Raw genomic sequence first — 19,537 nt, 5'->3', positions numbered from 1 at the left:
CAGGCTCAATATTTTCCATCTTCTGAGTCCCGACTGCCAGCCTCCTGTCTGATCTTCTAGAACATCTCTGATGGCCACACTATGCACCTCAACCCTCCCAGACTTGCATAGACTAGGAGTCCTATTAGGACTCCTTTTCTTCCCTGTGACTCTGTCAGAGCCCCTGCTAAAAACTGTCCCATCTGTCACCTGTCCTTCCGGAATATGGACTTCTACCTCTGCTGCATGGCCTTGGCCTGCACCTGGAGTTTCTCTTTGGTTCTGTATTGTCAGAGGTCCCTATCCCTGACCACTGGCTTTTCGATTTAGAAGCTTCCAGAACCCGGTGTGAGACACACTGAAAAAATGCCAAGTATCTGAAGGTTGGTTTACCCATGATGGCACCAGGTCACAGCTGCACAGCTCACTGTATTGCACCAAGTCTCCGCTGTGGAAACTCCCTGCCCCTTGGGCAGCCTGGGGCACAGGCCTGACCCAAGCAGTGCCCATGGCCACTGCTGGCCTAGGTGATTATAGAAGTTGCTTTTCTCTTTACCTGACAAGAGGCAACTTCACAGAGGAAGTTTGTTTAGGTCTAGAAAAGGGCACAGTCTGTTATGGTAGGAAGGGAAGGGTGGCAGGAACATGAGGCAGCTGGTCACAGGTGTCCGTGACAGAGAACAGCTGGGAAGTAAATCAGAGGAACTTCAGAACCTCAAGTCCCGCCCCCAGTGACCCTCAGACTCCACAGAGGCTCTGGCTCCAGAAAATTTCACAATTTTCCAAAGCAGTACTGCCAGCTACAGACCAAGTGTTGAAATACTCGAGCCTCTGGGTGACATTTCACACTTAAGTCACAACGAGCATGGATCCACTTCAAGCCAGCTGTGTGTGTGGGCCCTGTATATGACAGTGGCTTAGTCCAGCATGTGTCTTTCTGGTCCTGTGCATCCTGACGTTATTAGGCTGGGTTAAGGGATGCATGGGCTGATAGCCAGTGGCTGGCACTGTTCTTTGCTGTTCCAAAAACCATCTGCATTTATTTTCTGTATGCCTTTCTCCACTCAGACACTTCTATACATGGTGACTGGTTCTTTCTCAGAGGTCACTTATATTCTGCATTTATGGAGAACGGCTGCCTAGCAGCTTTTAATACACGCAGAGCAGTGTGGGCCCTAGCCCCGTACCTGCAAACTTTGTTTGGAAAGTTTTGTTTCTGAATGGGCCCGTTTAGGGTAAAGTCTTGCTAGGACACCCCCCCCCCCGCAGGGTCCCTGCCAAGTGGCTGTGTGGAGAACCATAAGGACCTAATGTTAGGATCTAGCTGCTGCTGCTTTTTCAGAGGCTGTTCCCTTTCACAGCTGCTGACACTGCAGAGACTTGTGACTAACAGACATTCATGGAGGTGAGTCTCCTTGCCTCCTGCTTAGGAATCAGAGCCTGCTGCTGGTCTTCCTGTCGAGCCTCCCCATGGAGAGTCTCTTTTCTGACACTCGGGCTGGGTCTTATCAGAGAGCCTGCCTTGCTGTTGCCCCTGCCTGTCTGTCCATGGTGTTACTAACTCTTCTAATACACCTTTTAATTCCCAGTAACCTGTCTCAGCGTCCTCTCAAACCACCCACCACTTACCTCATGCAGCCAACTTTCTTCTTTTAGCCCTTATCAGCTTGCCTTGTAGTTAGCTGCACCCCTAGAACTGCCTTTGTTCAGGCTGGTGCTCACCTAAATACGGGAATCCCTATCTGTGCTCCTGGTGTTTGTTTTCTCCTCTTGTCCCCAGCATTGTCCCCACCCGGCAGCATTGTCCTTAAACTGTTCCAGGAAGGTGACTGCAGGCTGCCCTGGCCACAGGGTGCTCCCTGCAAGTCCCCTACTTGGAAAGACTTCTGCCTTCACTAGGGGTGCACATGAGCTCTCCCCTGCCCTCTGACAGGAAGCCTAGGTCCTCCTGAGTTATCAGAGGCCAGGGCCTGCAGGGCACAGAGCTTAGCATGGGAACAGGAAGGAAGAACAAGGAAGGGAAGAACCCTCAATCCTGTCTTGTTCCTAGGTCACTGAAATGGGACATGTGACAAGGACTGATTTGTGTGAAGTGACCCACTCCAAATGGAGTCTGCTGGTTGATGACAAAATTCCTCTTGTTGAGGAATTTTTGATTGCCGAGGAAAACAAACCATATTTTCATTTGACATAGATTTCCTGAGTTAGCAAAAGGAAGTGACTTGAATGTATGCTGTCTGGGGCTTCCTGAACAGGTACAGAGAGGTGAGGGAACTGGCCCAGTCAAAGTTTTTTTCTGTTTGGTTCTCTGCACTCCTTAACACACAGGGCTAACTGAGGCAGAGATGTCCATCCAGGCCTGCAGGCCAGACTGGGAACCTCTCTGTTGACCCAAGGATAGAGCTTTTCTAGAGACTGCCCTAGAGAAAGAAAGTGCAGGGCGGTCCTCAGAGAAAGAGGGCTTTGGATCTCCTCGTGATAAAGGCCAAAGAGCAAAGCCATAGAAACTTCTAGAACTGGCCTTCGTGACTTTGTGACTTTCTCACAGCACAGGTTCAGGTCTCCCCTGGACTCCTTGCCAGAACCCAAGGCTGGGGAAGTGTCTAGAGTCTGCGATGCACATCCCTGATGCCCCTCATCTTCGTTGGCCTCCAGAAAGCTGGAGCTGTGAACATGGCAAGAAGACTCCTTGTTGCAATGTTCTCACTCTCATGAAGGCACCACCCCCAACAAATTAAGACTCCCAACTCCACACACTTGTAACGATAGCACTTAAGTTAAAAGGAAAAAGACTAGTAATGTCTTAATCCATCTACAGTCACTCAAACCCATCGTCCCAAGTCCAAGAAGATCAATCTGGTTTCAAGACACAGGGAAGCATTGGTCCCCCAAATCCCAGCTTAGTGTCTGGGAACTGCCTGGGCCATTCCTACCTACAGGAGCCTTGTTTATAGGGTAGTTCTGTCTTCTGCAGGTTCTGAGAGAGGGGCTGAGAGCCCAGAGCCTCGTTGTGATGTACATGGTGACAAGATGCCAGCAAAAGATGGCCGGGAGCATTTTGAAGAGGAGGAAAGAGAGTTGGAGTCTTTGTGTTTCCCAATTTGCTTTGTAAACAGGATGTATTCCTTAGATATTAGCTGACTGAACTTTTGAGTTTCCAAAAAAGACCAGGTGCTATCATATCCTACCCAACTGATACCTGGACAAGGGAATTTGATAGCAAAATATTTAGGCTGAATTCAGCTAACCACACGGTTGAAAAGCCTGCAAGGCTCACGTTTTTACAGCAGCTGCAACTGAGCGTCCCACCTTGCAGGAGCCGGGAGTGGTGGTGTACACTTGCAGGCCTGGCTGCTGGGAAGCTGAGGCAGGAAGAGGACTTGAGACCAGACTGGTCAGTCAACACAGTCAAGACTAGGCCTAATGAGCAGTTTGTTTGTTGGGTAGTGCCACAGTCCTACTGGGGAGGCTGAGGCAGAGGATTCGAGTTTGAAGCCAGCCTGGGTTACATAGTGAGAGCCATCTTTTTTTTTTTTTTTTTTTTTTTTTTTCGGAGCTGGGGACCGAACCCAGGGCCTTGCGCTTCCTAGGCAAGCGCTCTACCACTGAGCTAAATCCCCAACCCCTTGTGAGAGCCATCTTGAAGGGCTGAGATCTCACTGTGGACACCTGCTTCCTCCCCTCTTCTTTCTCCAGGAAATTCCAGGAGAATTCTACAGGGTCTGCCTGCAGCCTTTGCTGCTACTGTGATCTGAGTTGGGATGGAGGCAGGGAAGCTGAGTGTACAAGCCACTGAGACTCACGCTCACACACACATTGGTGTATATGTAAACAACAAAATATTTTAATTTTCCATGACCACAGGCTCTCGTCAGGAAGGGCACACCTGAATGACCGCCTGGTGACAGCATGGCCAATGCTTCAGGACAAGTCACAATTTTGTACTAACGATCAGTTCAACCACAGCTTGAAATGTAGTTTGTCCCAGCTGCAAAAACCACAAGACACCGATCATGCGTCTTACCCCCAGTACAGACTTTTATAAAACACACATGTAATTAGCACAATAAACGCGCTCATTATGCACTCTAACATAGAGCACAGGAATACACGCTATGGAGTGCAGCCCTCGTGTCTCCACAGGCAAGAGCTAGAGGGTTAAACTGCGGCCGTGATGGGACAGCAGGAGTTCGGAGCGCACCACTCTGCAAGTGACTTACCCTACCTACACTGAGAACTGTCACCCTTTCCAATGGGTGGCAGGTACGGTTTCATGAACAGTGTTATCTCCTAAGAGCAGAGATATCAATCTGGATTTGAGTCGTTGTTACCTAGAAGGCATTACAAGTCAGCTCCATAGAAGGTGGGGGATTGGCTTTGAGGTTGAGTGTCACAGTGCCCCTTGGACACTTGCACACCCATACCCCTGTGCCCCAGGGAAGTGCACTTCCGATGGTAGATATAAAAATAGGTTGGCACGCTCTTGACACAGGGTGAGGGAACATGAAGCAGTGTCCCCGAATCCGTTCCCTCCTCTGTCCCAGCACACCATGCTACAAGTTCAGGACCGGTCCCGTAGGAAAGGCTCTGAGGCAGCGTCAAGCTTCACATGTGCCTGAGAGGAAGAGCTGGGCACAGCTGAGCTCTGTCTGCGGAGCTGGGAGGGCCTCCATCATCCCCAGCTCATGCCTCCTCATCAAGCCTGAGCTCTCCCTAGTCTCTCCAGGAACTTAGGCTTCTCTGTGAGAGCGGAGCTGCAAGGAGACTGAGCTCAGTGGTGGCCGCTTCGCCTCTCCCCTGTCTGGTAGTAAGTGAGGCTCCACTGCACTGAGGAAGCAGTCTCAGCCCTCCTGGGGCCGGTGCTAGGAGCTCTGGATCAGGCGTCTATAGTGAGGCATGACTTCGTGCTCTGGCAGGTGAAGTGCAAACTCCAAGGCCACTAACACTGGGAATTCAAAGGCGATCAGTTCTCTTCGGTTCAGCCGGAACTTCTCTTCCAGTTTCTGCAAAGCCAAGAGAGCCATTTTAGTTTTGCACATAAAAACAGGTTTGTTTTTTTTTCCAAGTGCAATTTTTCTATCAAGTGAGTCCTTATCACTGATGCATCTGCGCTCTGTTGCTGCAAGGGAGTTCTAGAGACTGGGTGACTTTAAAAAGAACAGAGGTTCTGGGGGGCTGGAAGTCCAGAGTCAGGCGGCTGCATCTAGTAAAGGCTGTGTGCTGATCCATCTCAGGGTAAAACCAGGACAGGCTAAGTCCATGCTGTGCAGAAAGCAGGACGGACAGCCTCGCAGCTGGACTCCTCCTCCCACCCTTGTAGCTACTTTAGTTTCAAGAGACATCAACTCCCCAAGAAAGGCATGAGTGTGGCCCAATCCCAAAACCACTGCAATAAAAACTAATTTCAATGTGAGTTTCAGGTATGAGAAAGAGATGCCCAACCACCTATCTACCCATTCCCAGCAGAGAAGGAGGGGTTAGTCCAGGCAGTGCTTCCCGCCTTAGCCTGGCGATGTGGATAGCACACCTTCCCCAAGGGTCAGAGGTCTATCTGGGCATCCGTGACAACGCCATTCACTCCTCGAAGAGTTCAGAGTTCTCAAAGAGAGTTTCTGCCCATTTTATAGGTGGCAACAACTTGAGAGATCAAGATCCCTCTTTTACAGTCACAGGATGGGAAAACTGATGCACTGAGAAGCAACCTAACTAGAATTCCCAACCCCCACCCCGTTTTTTGAGAAAAGGTTTCTCTGTGTAGCCCTGGTTCTCGTGGAACTCACTCTGTAAACCAGGCTGGCTCAAACTCAGAGATCCACGTTCCTCTGCCTCCTGAGTGCTGGGATTAAAGGTGGGTACCACCACCACCACCTGACTCTAGCTGGATTCTGTTATAACTGAGTCAGGCTTCGAGGTCAGATCACATTGGCCAGCAAATACCCCAGGCAATCTGCATGGCACAAGAGGATTGGTGATGATCCCAAGTCCCCATAAGGCTGTCCCACATCTAAACAGCTGAGTGACCAATGGCTTCTCAGTAATACAGGCTTCCGGGATTAGATACAGAAACTGTGGGGGGACAGGGAGTCTCCCCATTCCTAGATCACCCAGTCTTGGCTTAAGCTCAGCGTTTGACTAATGAAATGTCTCACTAACAGTGGTAACCCACAGCACTGAGGTTAAACTGGGAGGGATATCGGGGTAGGATGCTGCTCTCGACTGACTGTTGAATTCTTCGTTGATGCTGTCAGCCTATGCTGTGTGGAACAACACTGAACGGTGTTAAATATGTACAGTGTAAAAATGGTAAGAACTGTGTTAGTGTTACTTCTGAAAATGCATTAGTTCCGCATGTATGTGCAGACGTGTACATTTTCCCCAAGTAGATCCCTGAAACCACAGTATCAGATCCTGTAGATCTTTAATAAAATAGTATATCTATGGTGAAATTTAACGTACAAAGTGTGCACACTAAGACCAACAACAACTAAAACAAATGTAGTGAGAGTTTCACAGATGATGTGTTTTCTCATTTGCTTATTCTGTGCTTGGCCCTGTGATGCCTACAGGATGAGCTGGAGTGAGACGAAGGTGTCATGCTATAGGACATTACTCAGACATAAGCCCTGTGATGCTTGGGCAGTCAGGCAATCTCACAAATGAGGTGACTAGTAGGTGCTGGTGTACACAAGGGGGCTACCCGGGACACAGGGCCCACTTTTTGCTGAGGTCGGACAGGGTAAGCTTATATCACCGTGCTTTGTGCACAACCTAAAATGTACAGATTGCTTATCGGGGGCCTTTTCTCTGCTGTACTTGGGGCTGTGACTGACAAGCCAGGGAAGAAATGGGACAACTGCACAAGTCTACAGATCCTTAGCTCGGGTTTGGCATCCAATGAGCATTTCCGTGTTCAGTGGGGCAGTCAGATGTACGGGACATCGTACCAACTGTCCTGTGCTCTTGGCTGTCCTGCCTTCCCCAGGTCTACCCCACTCACCTGTGAGAATGCTTTTAAAACACAAGCTAATCAATCTGGAGCTCCCCTCTCACACCTGCTCCTTCCTTCCCTCTAATGTGGCCACTCTCCGGTTGCAGGTAGTCCAGTGCTGACTGGCATTCTTCAAACTGGCCACCCCTAACTGCACACCTACCTGGTGAGCACCCCTTTCTGGAAACAGCCATGAAGGCTCTTGCCTACAACCCCTCCCCGCTCCTTCCACCCCCATGGGGCTCTGACTATATGTACTGAATGTGTGTTCCCTCACAAATTAATGCGGCTGGCTCTGGCCCCAGTGATGTACTGTAAGGCTGGGATGAGTTGGGTGGTCTTGATAAGCTTAGTGACAAAAGAGAGACCAGATTCAGGGAAAAAAAAAAGCCAGGAAGTAGACAAGCCGGTGACCTTGAACAACTATGGGAAGTCACCTTCTAGTCACCAGCCACCTGTCCATAGGGTGCTATAAAAGACATGGTAAGATCATTTCCGATCAGGAACCCACTGCTGTGCTGTAATCCTTCACTCTGTTTAATCTGAAACAAGGTCTTACTAGGTTGCCCTGGCTGTCTTTGAACTTCAATCTCCTGCCTTTGCCTCCCAAGCAGCTGGGTTATGGGCCTATACCACAAAGTCTGCCTACACATTCTGTGTTAAGACAGGCACTCGTAAATCCAACCTAGGTGATTAGGGTTTCCTTGCTTTAGCAGGGCTTGCCTTTTTTTTTTTTTTTTTTTTTTTTTGTTCTTTTTTTTTGGAGCTGGGGACCGAACCCAGGGCCTTGCGCTTGCTAGGCAAGCGCTCTACCACTGAGCTAAATCCCCAACCCCAGGGCTTGCCTTTTTAAGACACTCAACACCACCCCATTGAACCAGCCTGTCTGTTCTGCAGTAACACTGCTCCAAAGATGTCCTGTGGTTACCATGACTTCTCTGGCTGTGAATTCATCCCTCATGCTACCCAAGGAAGGTTTTTAGGTCATGACCCATGCTGGCCTTTTAGTCTTATCTAGGTAGATCATCAATTTCTCCTACAAACAATTTCACAGCCCTTATCTCTATTGACCATTAAGGTCCTCTGCCTGCCGGGGACCCTCCCCACAGCCAAGACACAGCTCACTTACATCGATTAGATGCTTGACTTCATGCTTTTTGAGGTCACTTCCGACCTTGGCTGCTAGCAGCACACAGGCTCCCGCACAGAGTTTCCGGTTCTGCTTGTTCAGCTTTCCCCTGAGGGCCAGCTTCTCAAAGTAGACAAAGGCCATAGCCACCGTGGGCTCCTCAAAACCACAGTCCTCCTGGGCGAGCTTCCGCATCTCTCTCTTCAGGCTAGGGAAAGACAGGAAGCAGGAGTCCTGAGACAGCTCAGGGGACCCACAAGAACACTGTGACAGCATCTGGAAAACATTTTCTCTATTTTACTCCCACAAGGGATATGGGCCAAGATTAGTCCACAGTAGATGTGGGAGCGAACCATGTAGCTGGGGCTCTGACAGAGACACAGCATGCTCCAGATCCCCACTTCCAGGGATGATTGGCAGACGGCTCCAAATATAGGACACGAAAGGACACTGCTGGACATAGTTTATGGCTGAGTCCCTAGCAAAATTGGGAGAGGGGGTTCCTCAAAGTCAAAGAGGAGATCCACACTTAAGTACCTCAGTAAGGCTGGTGTGCTTACTGATTATCACGCTTGTGAAGTTAGGTGGGAAAAGGGCTGGGCCTGAGCAAGCCCATTGGTGTCCCTGGGGAAGCCTAGGTAACATGGATGGACACAGCATGTGCTCAATGTTTTTATTCTTTGGTTTGGAACATGCCAGAATCAAACTATGTTAGGATACACCGCAGGGTAAAACCTGCACATACCGGGATTCTCAGTGGTGCATAACACACCCTGGCCATGTTGGATACATTGTGTGGGCACTGTAATACGAGTCTTCTCTAGCTTGGCAGGGCGAGTGGCTGGCAGATGTGGGTCACCACAAACCCATCCAATCATCTGTCTGGGAAATCTGGGCCTGCTTCTCTGTTTTGGCTGTTTTGGTGGCTGTTCAAAGATAGGGCCTTGAAGTCATGTCTGGGTGGGTGGAGTTTCTCATGCCTTAAGGTGCCCATTCTATGCACTTCTGTTTTGCCTGCATCTCGGAACGCCAGGACCCGAATGCTGCCCATTCTGGCTGGATTATTTTTTTTTAGACATGACTCATGTATCCTAAGCTGACCTCAGATTTCTGCCTCTGTCTCCCAAGTGCTGAGTTCACAGGACTGTATAACCATGCCAGCGTTGTTTGGTGATGGAACTTGACCCAGTGCTCCGTGCGGGAAAAGCCAGCCCTCCATCAACTGAGCTCCATACGCAGATCCATCCTCTGTCATTTTTATAACCTCTGTTTTACTGAGCTGGGGAAGCTGCAGGCAGACAGCATTTTCTCACTGAATGAACATCGCCCCAAGAGCTGTGTCAACCAGGGGGTCAGCTTGGCCCAATGCCTGATGCCCCAGGCTCTCCCGCGCCATCCAGACACGAGTCAGACAGCAGCGGAAGAGTGTCTAGTGAGCGTGACTGTATTTCCTTTCCTGGGGAACAAGAAGAACTGTAATACACTGAGCTCAGTGTAATACACTGTGTGCTGGAGGGCCCTGGAGAGAAGGCCAGGGTCACAGGCAGCTTCCATACCTCCTGATTTTGCTGAGTGTTAACTTAATGTGAGGAAACTTCTCCTTGAAGGTTTCATTCATGTCCTTCTTGAGATCTGAGGGCTTCACATAGTCAATCACTGTGGTCTATAACAGAGAAGGCAACCACAGGTCAGAGGTACTAACAATGTACAAGCTAAATCCAATTTGCAGCAGGAGGCAGAAGCCAGAATCACTCGAAGCAGCCAGTAGCAGACCATCAGGCGAGTGCCTGGGCCAAAGCCTATGGTCCACAGTAGGAAGGATTCAGAGGCATGGGACTGGGATTTGGAGCTCTGGATTTAAATCCTCAGAAGCCCACTCAGGAGCCTAGCTTTGGGAGACTCCGGCATCTCAGGTCCTACCTCCCAACTGTGCAAGTTCCTTGCACATCATAGATACTCAACAAATTCTAGCTAGTGTTTAAATAGTTTTTGCAAGATGTGACAAAATATGTATAAGCCTTACCGTTTTAGGACTCCATTTAGTGTCGTTATGCAGATTCACACTGTTATGTAACCATACCCGAGGAACGTCTGTCTCCCTGTCCTCTCTCCAGTCCTGGCAACCACCATCTTTTCATTTATTTTCGAGTCAGGGCTCTTAGGTCGTCAAGATTGGCCTTGAACTCAGATTTCTTACTACTGGGATTACAGATGTTAAGTGCCACACCCAGATACCCTTTGAACATGTATATGTATATATATATATATATATATATATATATGTATATATATATATATATATGTACACGTGTACATGATTGCTTTTACCATGTTGCATGTGTGTACGGGGTGGAGTGGGAGGGTGAGGAGTTGATTCTCTCTCCCTACCATGTGAGTTGTTGTCAAGCGGTGGCAAGCGTCCTGTGACTTCGCCATCTCCCCAGCCTAACTGCCTCACGTAAGTACACAACGCGCTTGCTTCTCCAGGACAGGGAGCTGACGCTTCCAGGTTCAGCGGCACTGGAGCCTGCATATGAACTTCCCCTCAGAGGCAGAGTAACATCCCTTATATGTACGTAATGGTGACTATTTTAACAGTCCCTTGTTTAAATCCTCCCTGTCCCTAAAGACAGGTTCCTCTGAGCTCCCTGAGAGTGTTCTGGTTTCCCTGCTCAGTGCTCTGCACATGTAACACCGCATTTGTATTTTTGCTGGGTCACACATTTAGCCTCAGCCCATCCCAAAAGTGCACATGTTAAGGGTCTCTTTTGGCTGACAACAGAGGTCACCTTTGGCAGGTGACTGGCTTTCCACACGAAGGGCTGCTACCTCTTGTGACATGGAGTCCCAGGGATGGCCCACTGCCAGCAAAACCCATCTAACATTTTCCCAGTGACCCTGGCTAACACTGGTTGAGTTTCTCTGAGCATTTGGTTTGACGTCTTTCTCGATGACTTTTCAGATTGGGTGATGCTGAGAATTGAACCCAAGGCTTTGGGTGTGCCTGGCAAGTGCTCTGCCACTGGGCTACACCCCAGCTTAGGATACTTAGAATAGGCATACGAACTGCATTTGGTGGCAGCTACAAGCCACGGATAACCCAGTTCAAAGGGACTCTAATGGCTTTTTCTTTTTCTGGAGCATAAACACTAACTGTAGCGATACTGACTCAATTCTGTTAAACCAGCTCACAATTTCGTGACATCTGGGTAGATGAGAGATGAGCTGAGTAATTCCAAGCCAGGATATCCGATGCCAATGAGCATCTGAACATTCCAACAGGCCCAGATCCTTTCCTGCAGTAGTAACCTCATAGCTGGCTGGATGTGGGAGATATGAAAGGACACCTAACACTTCTCTTGAAGTGAAGAAACTGAGGCCTAGTGTGGTGGAGAAGCTTGTCCCATTCTCGACAAGTACAGACAGAACAGAGTGAGAGCCTGGCCTCCCACCCTGGCATTTTCAGCTCCCCTAATGCACTATCTTCTAGGCAGCTCTTCCCTAACCAGACGATGAAGATAGCTCCCTGCTTGTGAGGCTATCACAAAGATGTATGGATCTAAACAGAGACAAAGCAGCGGTCAACTTCAACAAGTCAAAGTCAAAGCAGAAACACTCAAACCCTAGCCTAGCAGCCAAGACTTGTGCATCAGGTTATCCTTGACAACTAACATTCGCTTCCAGCTAACTATATGAGGCTGTGTCTCGTGGCTCACTCAGCTAAGTTCCCTATGACTAACCTTCCATAAACATTCTACTTCCATCTGGGAAGCCTTACTCCATCATAAAGGCCAGGAAACTAGCGGTTATGTTTCCTGACTCCCTTGCAGCTAGGGTGACAAATACATTTCTGCCTAGGAAACTAGCGGTTAAGTTTCCTGACTCCCTTGCAGCTAGGGTGACAAATACAATTCTGGCTCTTCCTGTTGGATGCTGTGGTACAAAGAGAGTGACCCTGGAGAAGAGGAGAAATGACTTGTCATTTCTGCTACCTAGAAGTTGTAGCTCACTAGCTCTGGATGTTTATTTTGTAGGTGCAGGACTTAGCAACAGCAACATGGCCTACAACCAGCAGTAGAGGTAGCAGATTCCCAACTATGGTAGTTACCTGGGTATTGGAGCTAGCCTGGGTGCTGGTCAGAAGCTAGAGTCCTAATCCCCTAGGTAGGACTCCCTTAGGTGGGTTGGAGATCACTCTTACTCTGTTAGTGTTACCTGTTAAACCTACCACGTAATACTGCACATCACCTGGCTTTGGAAGTGTGAGGGGTTGGGTGCACATGCACATGTGTGTGCATGTGTGTACAAGCGCATGTCAGAGGACAACCTCAAGTGTCATCCTTAGGAACTTGGTCTGCCTCTTTGAGACAGGATCCCTCACTGACCTGGAGCTCACTAGGCCAACGAGACCAGGAGGAGCTTCAGGGATCTTTCCTGTCTCTCTACCGCTTCAGATCTGCAGTCACACATGTGCGTCCATGCCCAACCCTTTCCACATAGGTACTGAGGGCTGAACTCAGGTCTTCGGGCTTGCAAGACAAGCACTTTACCAACAGAACCACAGCCCCCACCTGGAGTGGGTGCTGAACTTTGCAGTGTACTGCAGTGGCCCCACCCATCCCATGCACTTGGGTCCTTTCCTGGTAGTGAGAGGAAGTCTGGGCAGCTGAGTGTTAATGTGAGACCCTCAGCCCAGGCCGTGGCAGATGTTCCAACTACCTGGATGGCAAAACTCTCAAGTTCACAGGGATGCCACCTGCAGGCACAAGTGACATTCAGGACCATTCCTGACCTACTGTGTGTTTGCTCTAGCCGCAGTCCGTGTCCCTGTTCTGGTAGTGAACTGGGCTTGGCCCAATCTGGCATCTGGCTTGCTTATCTACTTGAGCTTCACCTGTCCCCCGAGTATCACTATGTAGCCCAGGCTGGCCCTAAGCTTACAATCCTCCTGTCCTGGCCTCCAGTGCTACATTCTGGGCAGTCCCGCCACGCTGCCCACCTTGAGTCTTTCCTAAATTAGGTAATGCATTTTGAGGCGTGTGTAGGCTCCTCTGTAAAATGCTCTTTCTGCTAAAGCCCAGAAATAGACGCTGCTGAAACAAGAAGCCCCTGCTCCACTTTCAGGGAGGCAGCAGTTACCGCATCCCATCTGATTGGCAGCCTCTCTTCCCAGCCCCAGCATCTCACTGCCAAGTGGTCGGCAGTGCTCCAGAGTGAGAGGCAGAGGAAGCCCAGAAAAAGATGCTCCTTTCAGGAAGAATGGGATGGGCACAGGCCGGGTGGGACCAGTATCTGGGAGGGTGTCTGCTTTAGGGACTGTAAAGGTATCCGTGAACTTGGGACAGATGTAGGCGGTGACAATCCACATCACTGAGGCAAGGGCCCCAGTCGCTCTAGCCTGTCTCCCTCAGTCTAGTTGGGGTTAGACAGCTATATTTGGAGACAGTGAAATACCTCCAGGACATGATAGGGAGAGGACGGTGGTAAGTCCTGCTGTGTGGAGCTGGCTGGCTGGGAACAGGAAGTGGCTGGGAACAGGAAGTGGCTGTTCTGGTTTCCTGGTCTGCTGTAACAATCTGGAGAGTGTTAACAACTGCAGGCTGTCCTAGCGACTTAGCTGGAAGCCGAAGATTTGGGAATCAGCAGGTTGGCAGGCTGTCCTTGTGGAAATAAAATGCTGTGTTGCTCTGTCTCTACAAATTTCCTTGCCCCCCAAGCGTCTGGTCCGAAGACAGAGGGATGCTTCCTACAACTCTTGCAGTCTTCTCTGTCCCTTCTACAGATACACAATCACGTGAGATTGTGTCTCCACCTTCCCCTCACTTCATCTCATTCACATCTACAGAGAGCCCATTGCAGATCAGACACACAGCCTAAGGTCATTGGCTGAGGCATCTCCTAGGGGATCCAGTCCTGACCACAGTAGTGGCGTGTACCTAATGGTGCTGCTGTGCGGCACACACAGGACGCCTGACCTGCAGAGCCTTTCCTGTGTTCTGCCCACTCTGCTGCCTGGGGATCTTCTAGGATGTGGAAGGGCCACCCTCTGCTTTAGGAGGTGTCAGAGGGATGACGTCTTCACTGCTTCTGAGCTACAGGTCCCCCTGCTGACTACTAAGGTGTGACTAAGCCCTGACAACTTGACATTATCTTCCCTTGAGGGAGCTGTATGGTAACCCCTGGTGCCTGGCCATCCCAGCTGCCCAAGAGACTGTCCTTGCAGCGATGGCAGTAAAGCCAGAGTACCGGGAGACTCCGTAGCAGGCGTGGAATTCCTAGCCCCTGCCAGCTTCCCTTTCTGACTTGGGGGTTTAAGCTCACCTGCCAGTCTGACACACTAGGGTTAAAACCTTGCAGTGCTGGGATCTGCAGGTGTGCTACTATAAATCAAAGTGCTAATGAAGCAAGGTGTAGCCCCTTCCTAATTCCAGGCCACAGGATTAGCCTGATTAAAGGTACCTCTTGACCGGCAGCTGTGTCTGGCAGCAGAGCTGGGCTGCAGCGCTTGCATTTCTGATCAAGCATCCAAAGGAAGGCCACTGCCTGCGCGCCTGTTCGCAGCTTTCTGGCTGTGAGTAACCAGCTGTGTAAAAGGGAAGCCAGGAGGGTCAGCCGAGAGGGGGAACCCAGCCAAAAGACTATGTCCAGAGCAATGAGACCCACAAAGGAGCCTGGTCACACCCACCTCACCAGGGAGAGGGAGGAGAGAGGGGGAAAGGGGAGTGAGGGGAGGGGGAGGGACAGAGGCAGAGAGAACACTGGAAAGGACCCTGAAAAGAGGAAAAACCCCACAGCTTGGTTTTCATGTAAGTACCTACTGCATCTGTTGTGGACACTGGGACACACTGCTTTTTGGAATTATTCCACTCATTTTTAGAATTATTGACTCATGAAGGAGGGGCCTCCAAGGAGTTGACCTTGGGCTTCATCTAGCTCACAGTGATGCTGTGAAGAGGAGGCCCCTCAGAGTGCAGTGGAAGAGGGAAGGGAGCCATTTGCCTCAGCAAAGATCCTGGGGAACTGGCTGTGTAGAGCTCCCAGGCTCTGGTGGAGCGCTGGCCTCTCTCCTCTGAGCATCTGCACATGCAGCTCTGGACATGGGCACGTAGGCTGCCTAATCTACCTGCCCGCTCTGATACTGTCTCTCGGGGTCAGAAATCACCCCTATCCAGGGTGGGAAGATCCCAAGGAAGGGAGACTGCCTCAGTTTCCCCACCACACCTTAAACGGAAGTAGTACCAGTGATCTAGGCAGCTCCTTCCAGCCCTGCAAACCTCAGCGTTCAGTTCTGCTTCGACTGTGACAGCCTAATAGCCATCAGCATTCCCAGTTCAGTGGGGCAGCAGGAGGCAGGTGCTCTGCTTGTTCAGCTGATTAAGCAGGTGATGGCTAGAGACGCAATCCCTCTAACCAGCTGCAGATGGGCATCTCAGCCGGCCCATGCATTTAGTCCTCTTTCTGAAGACAAGAGTGAATGTAAGAAAACTCTGGGCAGGGGCTTGTGGCCTAAGCAGCTTGGGGTGCATTTGGTGCCGTTTTACCCCCAGAGCACAGTGGTGCTGGTGCGTAGTTACCGCTGTCATATGGGGTTGATCATACTGTGGTGTCACCATGCCTTGTGACAGGGGGCACACGCACTGTCAGTCAGTTGATGGGCTGCAGACGCTTCATCTCTTGGGCATTCTGCAGTCAGGTGAGCACCTAAGCCACCGATATAAATAATGCTTAATGAAAACAAGCATTTATAATAAAACTTTTATCTCTGGAAGCAGGAGCAGTGTCCAGCCACCAAACAGGCTGAATGAATCTTTTTGTTGAGTTCCCTAGTTGCCATTGCAAAGCATTTCACAGTGTCCCAGAAAACCGAATTCTAAGATACAAGGGTGATGCGGGGACCTCAGGACTCAGGTTCTGCTGTTAGGTAAATGGGGGAAGAGGTGTTCTGCTGAGATGTGGGTATCTATGGACATCATTAAGACTGTCAGCTTTCCTTCTCATGGCAGAGCAGGACGAGAAAAAAAAGAGGACTTATAGTCAGTCCATTTGCACAGGGTTCACTGTGTAGACTTTACTATGGCTCCCCCTTACATTCGATTCTTACTTGCTTTCCACACCCACAGGAGGAGAGGAGAAAGCAAGGTAGCAATGAAAACCACAGCAAGCTCCAGGTACTAATGATAAGATCAACACTCCAGAGGAACCGAATTATACAGAAGGCCTCCTGTCCTCTGCGGCTGCACATTAGCTAACACCGGACAAGAATGTGCATGTAGCCAGGCAGCCTTCACGGTCTGTGGTCTGTGGTCACCTCCATTGACGGCTTTCCTGGTCTATGATTGCCTTCTATGACGGCTTTGCCAGCTAAACCACAGGTGAGGCTACCCTGTGGTCTTCATACCTGCCCCAGAGGCTTCAAGTTAACGTCTGACTTTTGCATTTTCCTGACAGATGACCGTGGGAGTAACCTGCTGGGTCAACACTTAAAACTACAAATGGAAGAAGAGTGCAAGGCCACCTCACACCAAGTCACTTCCCCTGTGGCACCTCCCACAGGGCTGGCTGCCATCACTTACAGCAAGGACAGTGAGCACAGATCCATCTACGGCTTGGATGGGTGATGCTGAGTGACCCATCCCAGGTGCTTATGCAAGGACAAAAGACACAAATGCCCACAGTGAGTCATGTGCAGAACACTGACAGCAGCGGTTTTCATGATAGCCTTACATCAGAGACAACCAGAGTGGCCATCAACAGGAGAATGGATAAACTGTGTTTCCAACACTGCTCAGCAAATAAACAGAAGTCTACGGGTGAATCTCACTAATACCAAGTTGTGTGAAAGACGGACCAAACAAAGGATACAGCCTATGAGTCCATGTATACAAACCTCCAGGACAGGAACACATACAGTTCCGAAATCAGAATAGTGGTAGTCTTACCAAAGAAATTAGAAATTCGACGGATGCCTCACCTGTCAATTAAAAAAACCTATGGCCTATAGGAAAAGGTAGAATAGAAGGTGGGATATCTAGGAAGCAGAAAGGATTCTGGGACAGAGTCACGCATGGGAGATTGACCAGAAAGATGTGACTAGAATTAATTTAATCTAGACTAGATTAGACTAGAATTAGCACTGTTGAATCCTCCGGGAACTAGAAAAAGAGACTACACCTGTATTGGGATCAAAGGACAGTAACAGAATTCATGAGACTGCACATTTAAAATGGCTGTAATGGAGCCTGAAATTCATAGCACACCGTAACACTGGACAACAGTCGCCAAGTCTCAGACATGGCTCCTCCACCGACATGCTCCATCCTGGCCTTAGGAGACAAAGCTAAGGCAACAGGATCCACAGGCCAAATAGTCCCTAGAACCTGCTCCCATGAGCCAGCAAGTGCCAGGGGTCAGCAGAGAACAGAGCCCAGCCTCCCAGACTTGGCACTATCCAGTGGGATGGGTGTCAGGGTGAGCAGAGCTTCCCAGTCCTCTCTGTGTGCCTGAGGCTTCTAGTGAGGGCTTCTGGGCTTTGGCCTGTTGCTAGGCATTGTCATTTTAAACCCTGGCCCTAGCTGCCTCAGGGAGGAGAGCTCCTCCTGTAAACCAAGTGATGCTATGAAACCTTGCTCCTTAACTTTAAACTATTGGTTGAATAAAGGTGCCTGCAGCCTGTAGCTGGGCTGAGGGGAAGTAGGCAGTGTTTCCGTTCTAATGCTTGGGATCTGAGGTAGAGACCATCAGAAGGAGAAAAGAGAGAGGTGAAGAGAAAACACATCATGGGGTAAGTGAATCATGAGAACATGGCCATGAGGGTTGGCCAGTTGGAGTAGGGGGTGCCCAGGCAGAGCATGGCAATGATATCCTGGGTTATTGAGAGGGAAGCAGACAAAGTAGCACAGAGGCTGATATCTGCCCAGCTCTGGTGCTTTTAAGGATAATTATAAATAAAAAGGTTTTAAGTTTTATTTTGGACTGAGTGATCAAAGGTAGGGGAGAAACTCCCAATTAATTTTTATCACAACATTTTGGCACCCAACATGGGGCACTATTTATAGAAGTTTGGTTCCCATACCCAAATCATGCCGGGAGAGAGCTGGTCTCCCAGGAGTGCAGACCTGAGAACACAAGTAAGACTACCACTTCTGCTCTGAGAGGCCCACTTGAAGCCCTCAGGACACAAGAACTGAGGAGTAGTCTGGGACAGGTTCCTTCCAGTTTCCATCTGCACCCAGAGCTGACCCTGTGCCACAGCTCTCCATACTCAAATTCCTCCCAGAGAGAGCTGGTCTCCCAGGAGTGCTGACACACAGGCTCACAGGAGGGACAAGCCACAGTCAGAGACAGCAAGACCAGCTAACACCAGAGATAACCAGATGGCAAGAGGCAAGAGAAAGAACATAAGCAACAGAAACCAAGGCTACCTGGCATCATCAGAACCCAGTGCTCCCACCACAGCAAGTCCTGGATCCTCCAACACACTGGAAAAGCAAGATTCTGATTTAAAAAAATCACATCTCATGATTACGATAGAGATCTTTAAAAAGGACATACATGACTCCTTTTAAGAAATACAGGACAACACAGGTAAACAGGTAAAAACCCTTAAAGAAGAAACACAAAAATCCCTTAAAGAATTACAGGAAAACACAACCAAACAGGTGAAAGAATTGACAAAACCATCCAGGATCTAAAAATGGAAATAGAAACAATAAAGACATCATGAAGGGAGACAACCTTGGAGATAGAAAACCTAGGAAAGAGATCAGGAGTCATAGATACAAGCATCACCAACAGAATACAAGAGATAGAAGAGAGAATCTCAGGGCATAGAAAACATTGCCAACTGTCAAAGAAAATGCAAAATGCAAAAAGCTCCTAACCCAAAACATCCAGGAAATCCAGAACACAATGAGAAGATCAAACCTAAGGATAATACATATAGAAGAGAGTGGACTCCCAACTTAAAGGGCCAGTAAATATATTTGACAAAATCATAGAAGAAAACTTCCCTAACCTAAAGAAAGAGATGCCCATGAATATACAAGAGGCCTACAGAACTCCAAATAGATCGAACCAGAAAAGAAAATCCTCCCATCACATAATAGTCAAAACACCAAATGCACAAAACAAAGAAAGAATATTAAAAGCAGTAAGGGAGAAAGGTCAAGTGACATATGAAGGCAGACCTATCAGAATCACATCAGACTTCTCACCAGAGACTACGAAAGCCAGAAGATCCCGGGCAAATGTCATCCAGACCCTAAGAGAACACAAATGCCAGCCCAGGCTACTATATTAAACAAAATTCTCAATTACCATAGATGGAGAAACCAAGATATTCCATGACAAAACCAAATTTACACAATATCTTTCCACAAATTCAGCCCTATAAAGGATAATAGGTGGAAAATTCCAACACAAGGAAGGAAACTGCACCATAA

General features: G+C 49.2%; 2 protein-coding genes across 6 annotated transcripts in view; one reads left to right on the top strand and one right to left on the bottom strand.

Moving 5' to 3' along the window:
* The window catches only part of Tmem241 (transmembrane protein 241), a 152,234-nt gene extending 133,342 nt beyond the window's left edge, over nt 1-18,892 (top strand). The window contains exons 15-16 of one of the 3 annotated variants that reach the window (XR_001842036.3): nt 16,217-16,468; nt 16,545-18,892. Coding sequence is in view for 2 of the 3 variants with exons in the window: in XM_017601069.3 (XP_017456558.1) it covers nt 16,217-16,271 (55 nt within the window). In the remaining variant the exon portion in view is untranslated. Of the gene's footprint in view, nt 1-2,953; nt 6,419-16,216 lie in introns of those variants that run through there. The other 2 variants (XM_017601069.3, XM_039097282.2) reach the window with 2 other exon arrangements.
* Cables1 (Cdk5 and Abl enzyme substrate 1) overlaps nt 3,802-19,537 on the bottom strand; it is a 106,276-nt gene continuing 90,540 nt past the window's right edge. For all 3 annotated transcript variants that reach the window (NM_001415691.1, NM_001107404.2, XM_063277454.1), the window contains 3 exons: nt 9,653-9,759; nt 8,097-8,304; nt 3,802-4,982 (listed from right to left, as the gene is read on the bottom strand). In NM_001415691.1, the coding sequence (NP_001402620.1) occupies nt 4,842-4,982; nt 8,097-8,304; nt 9,653-9,759 (456 nt within the window). In that variant the 3' untranslated portion in view covers nt 3,802-4,841. The remainder of the gene's footprint in view (nt 4,983-8,096; nt 8,305-9,652; nt 9,760-19,537) is intronic.

This window comes from Rattus norvegicus, chromosome 18 (assembly GCF_036323735.1).
Source record: "Rattus norvegicus strain BN/NHsdMcwi chromosome 18, GRCr8, whole genome shotgun sequence".
NCBI lineage: Eukaryota > Metazoa > Chordata > Mammalia > Rodentia > Muridae > Rattus > Rattus norvegicus.
Note: the sequence above shows the minus strand (reverse complement) of the source record. Positions and strands in the feature narration are given on the sequence as shown.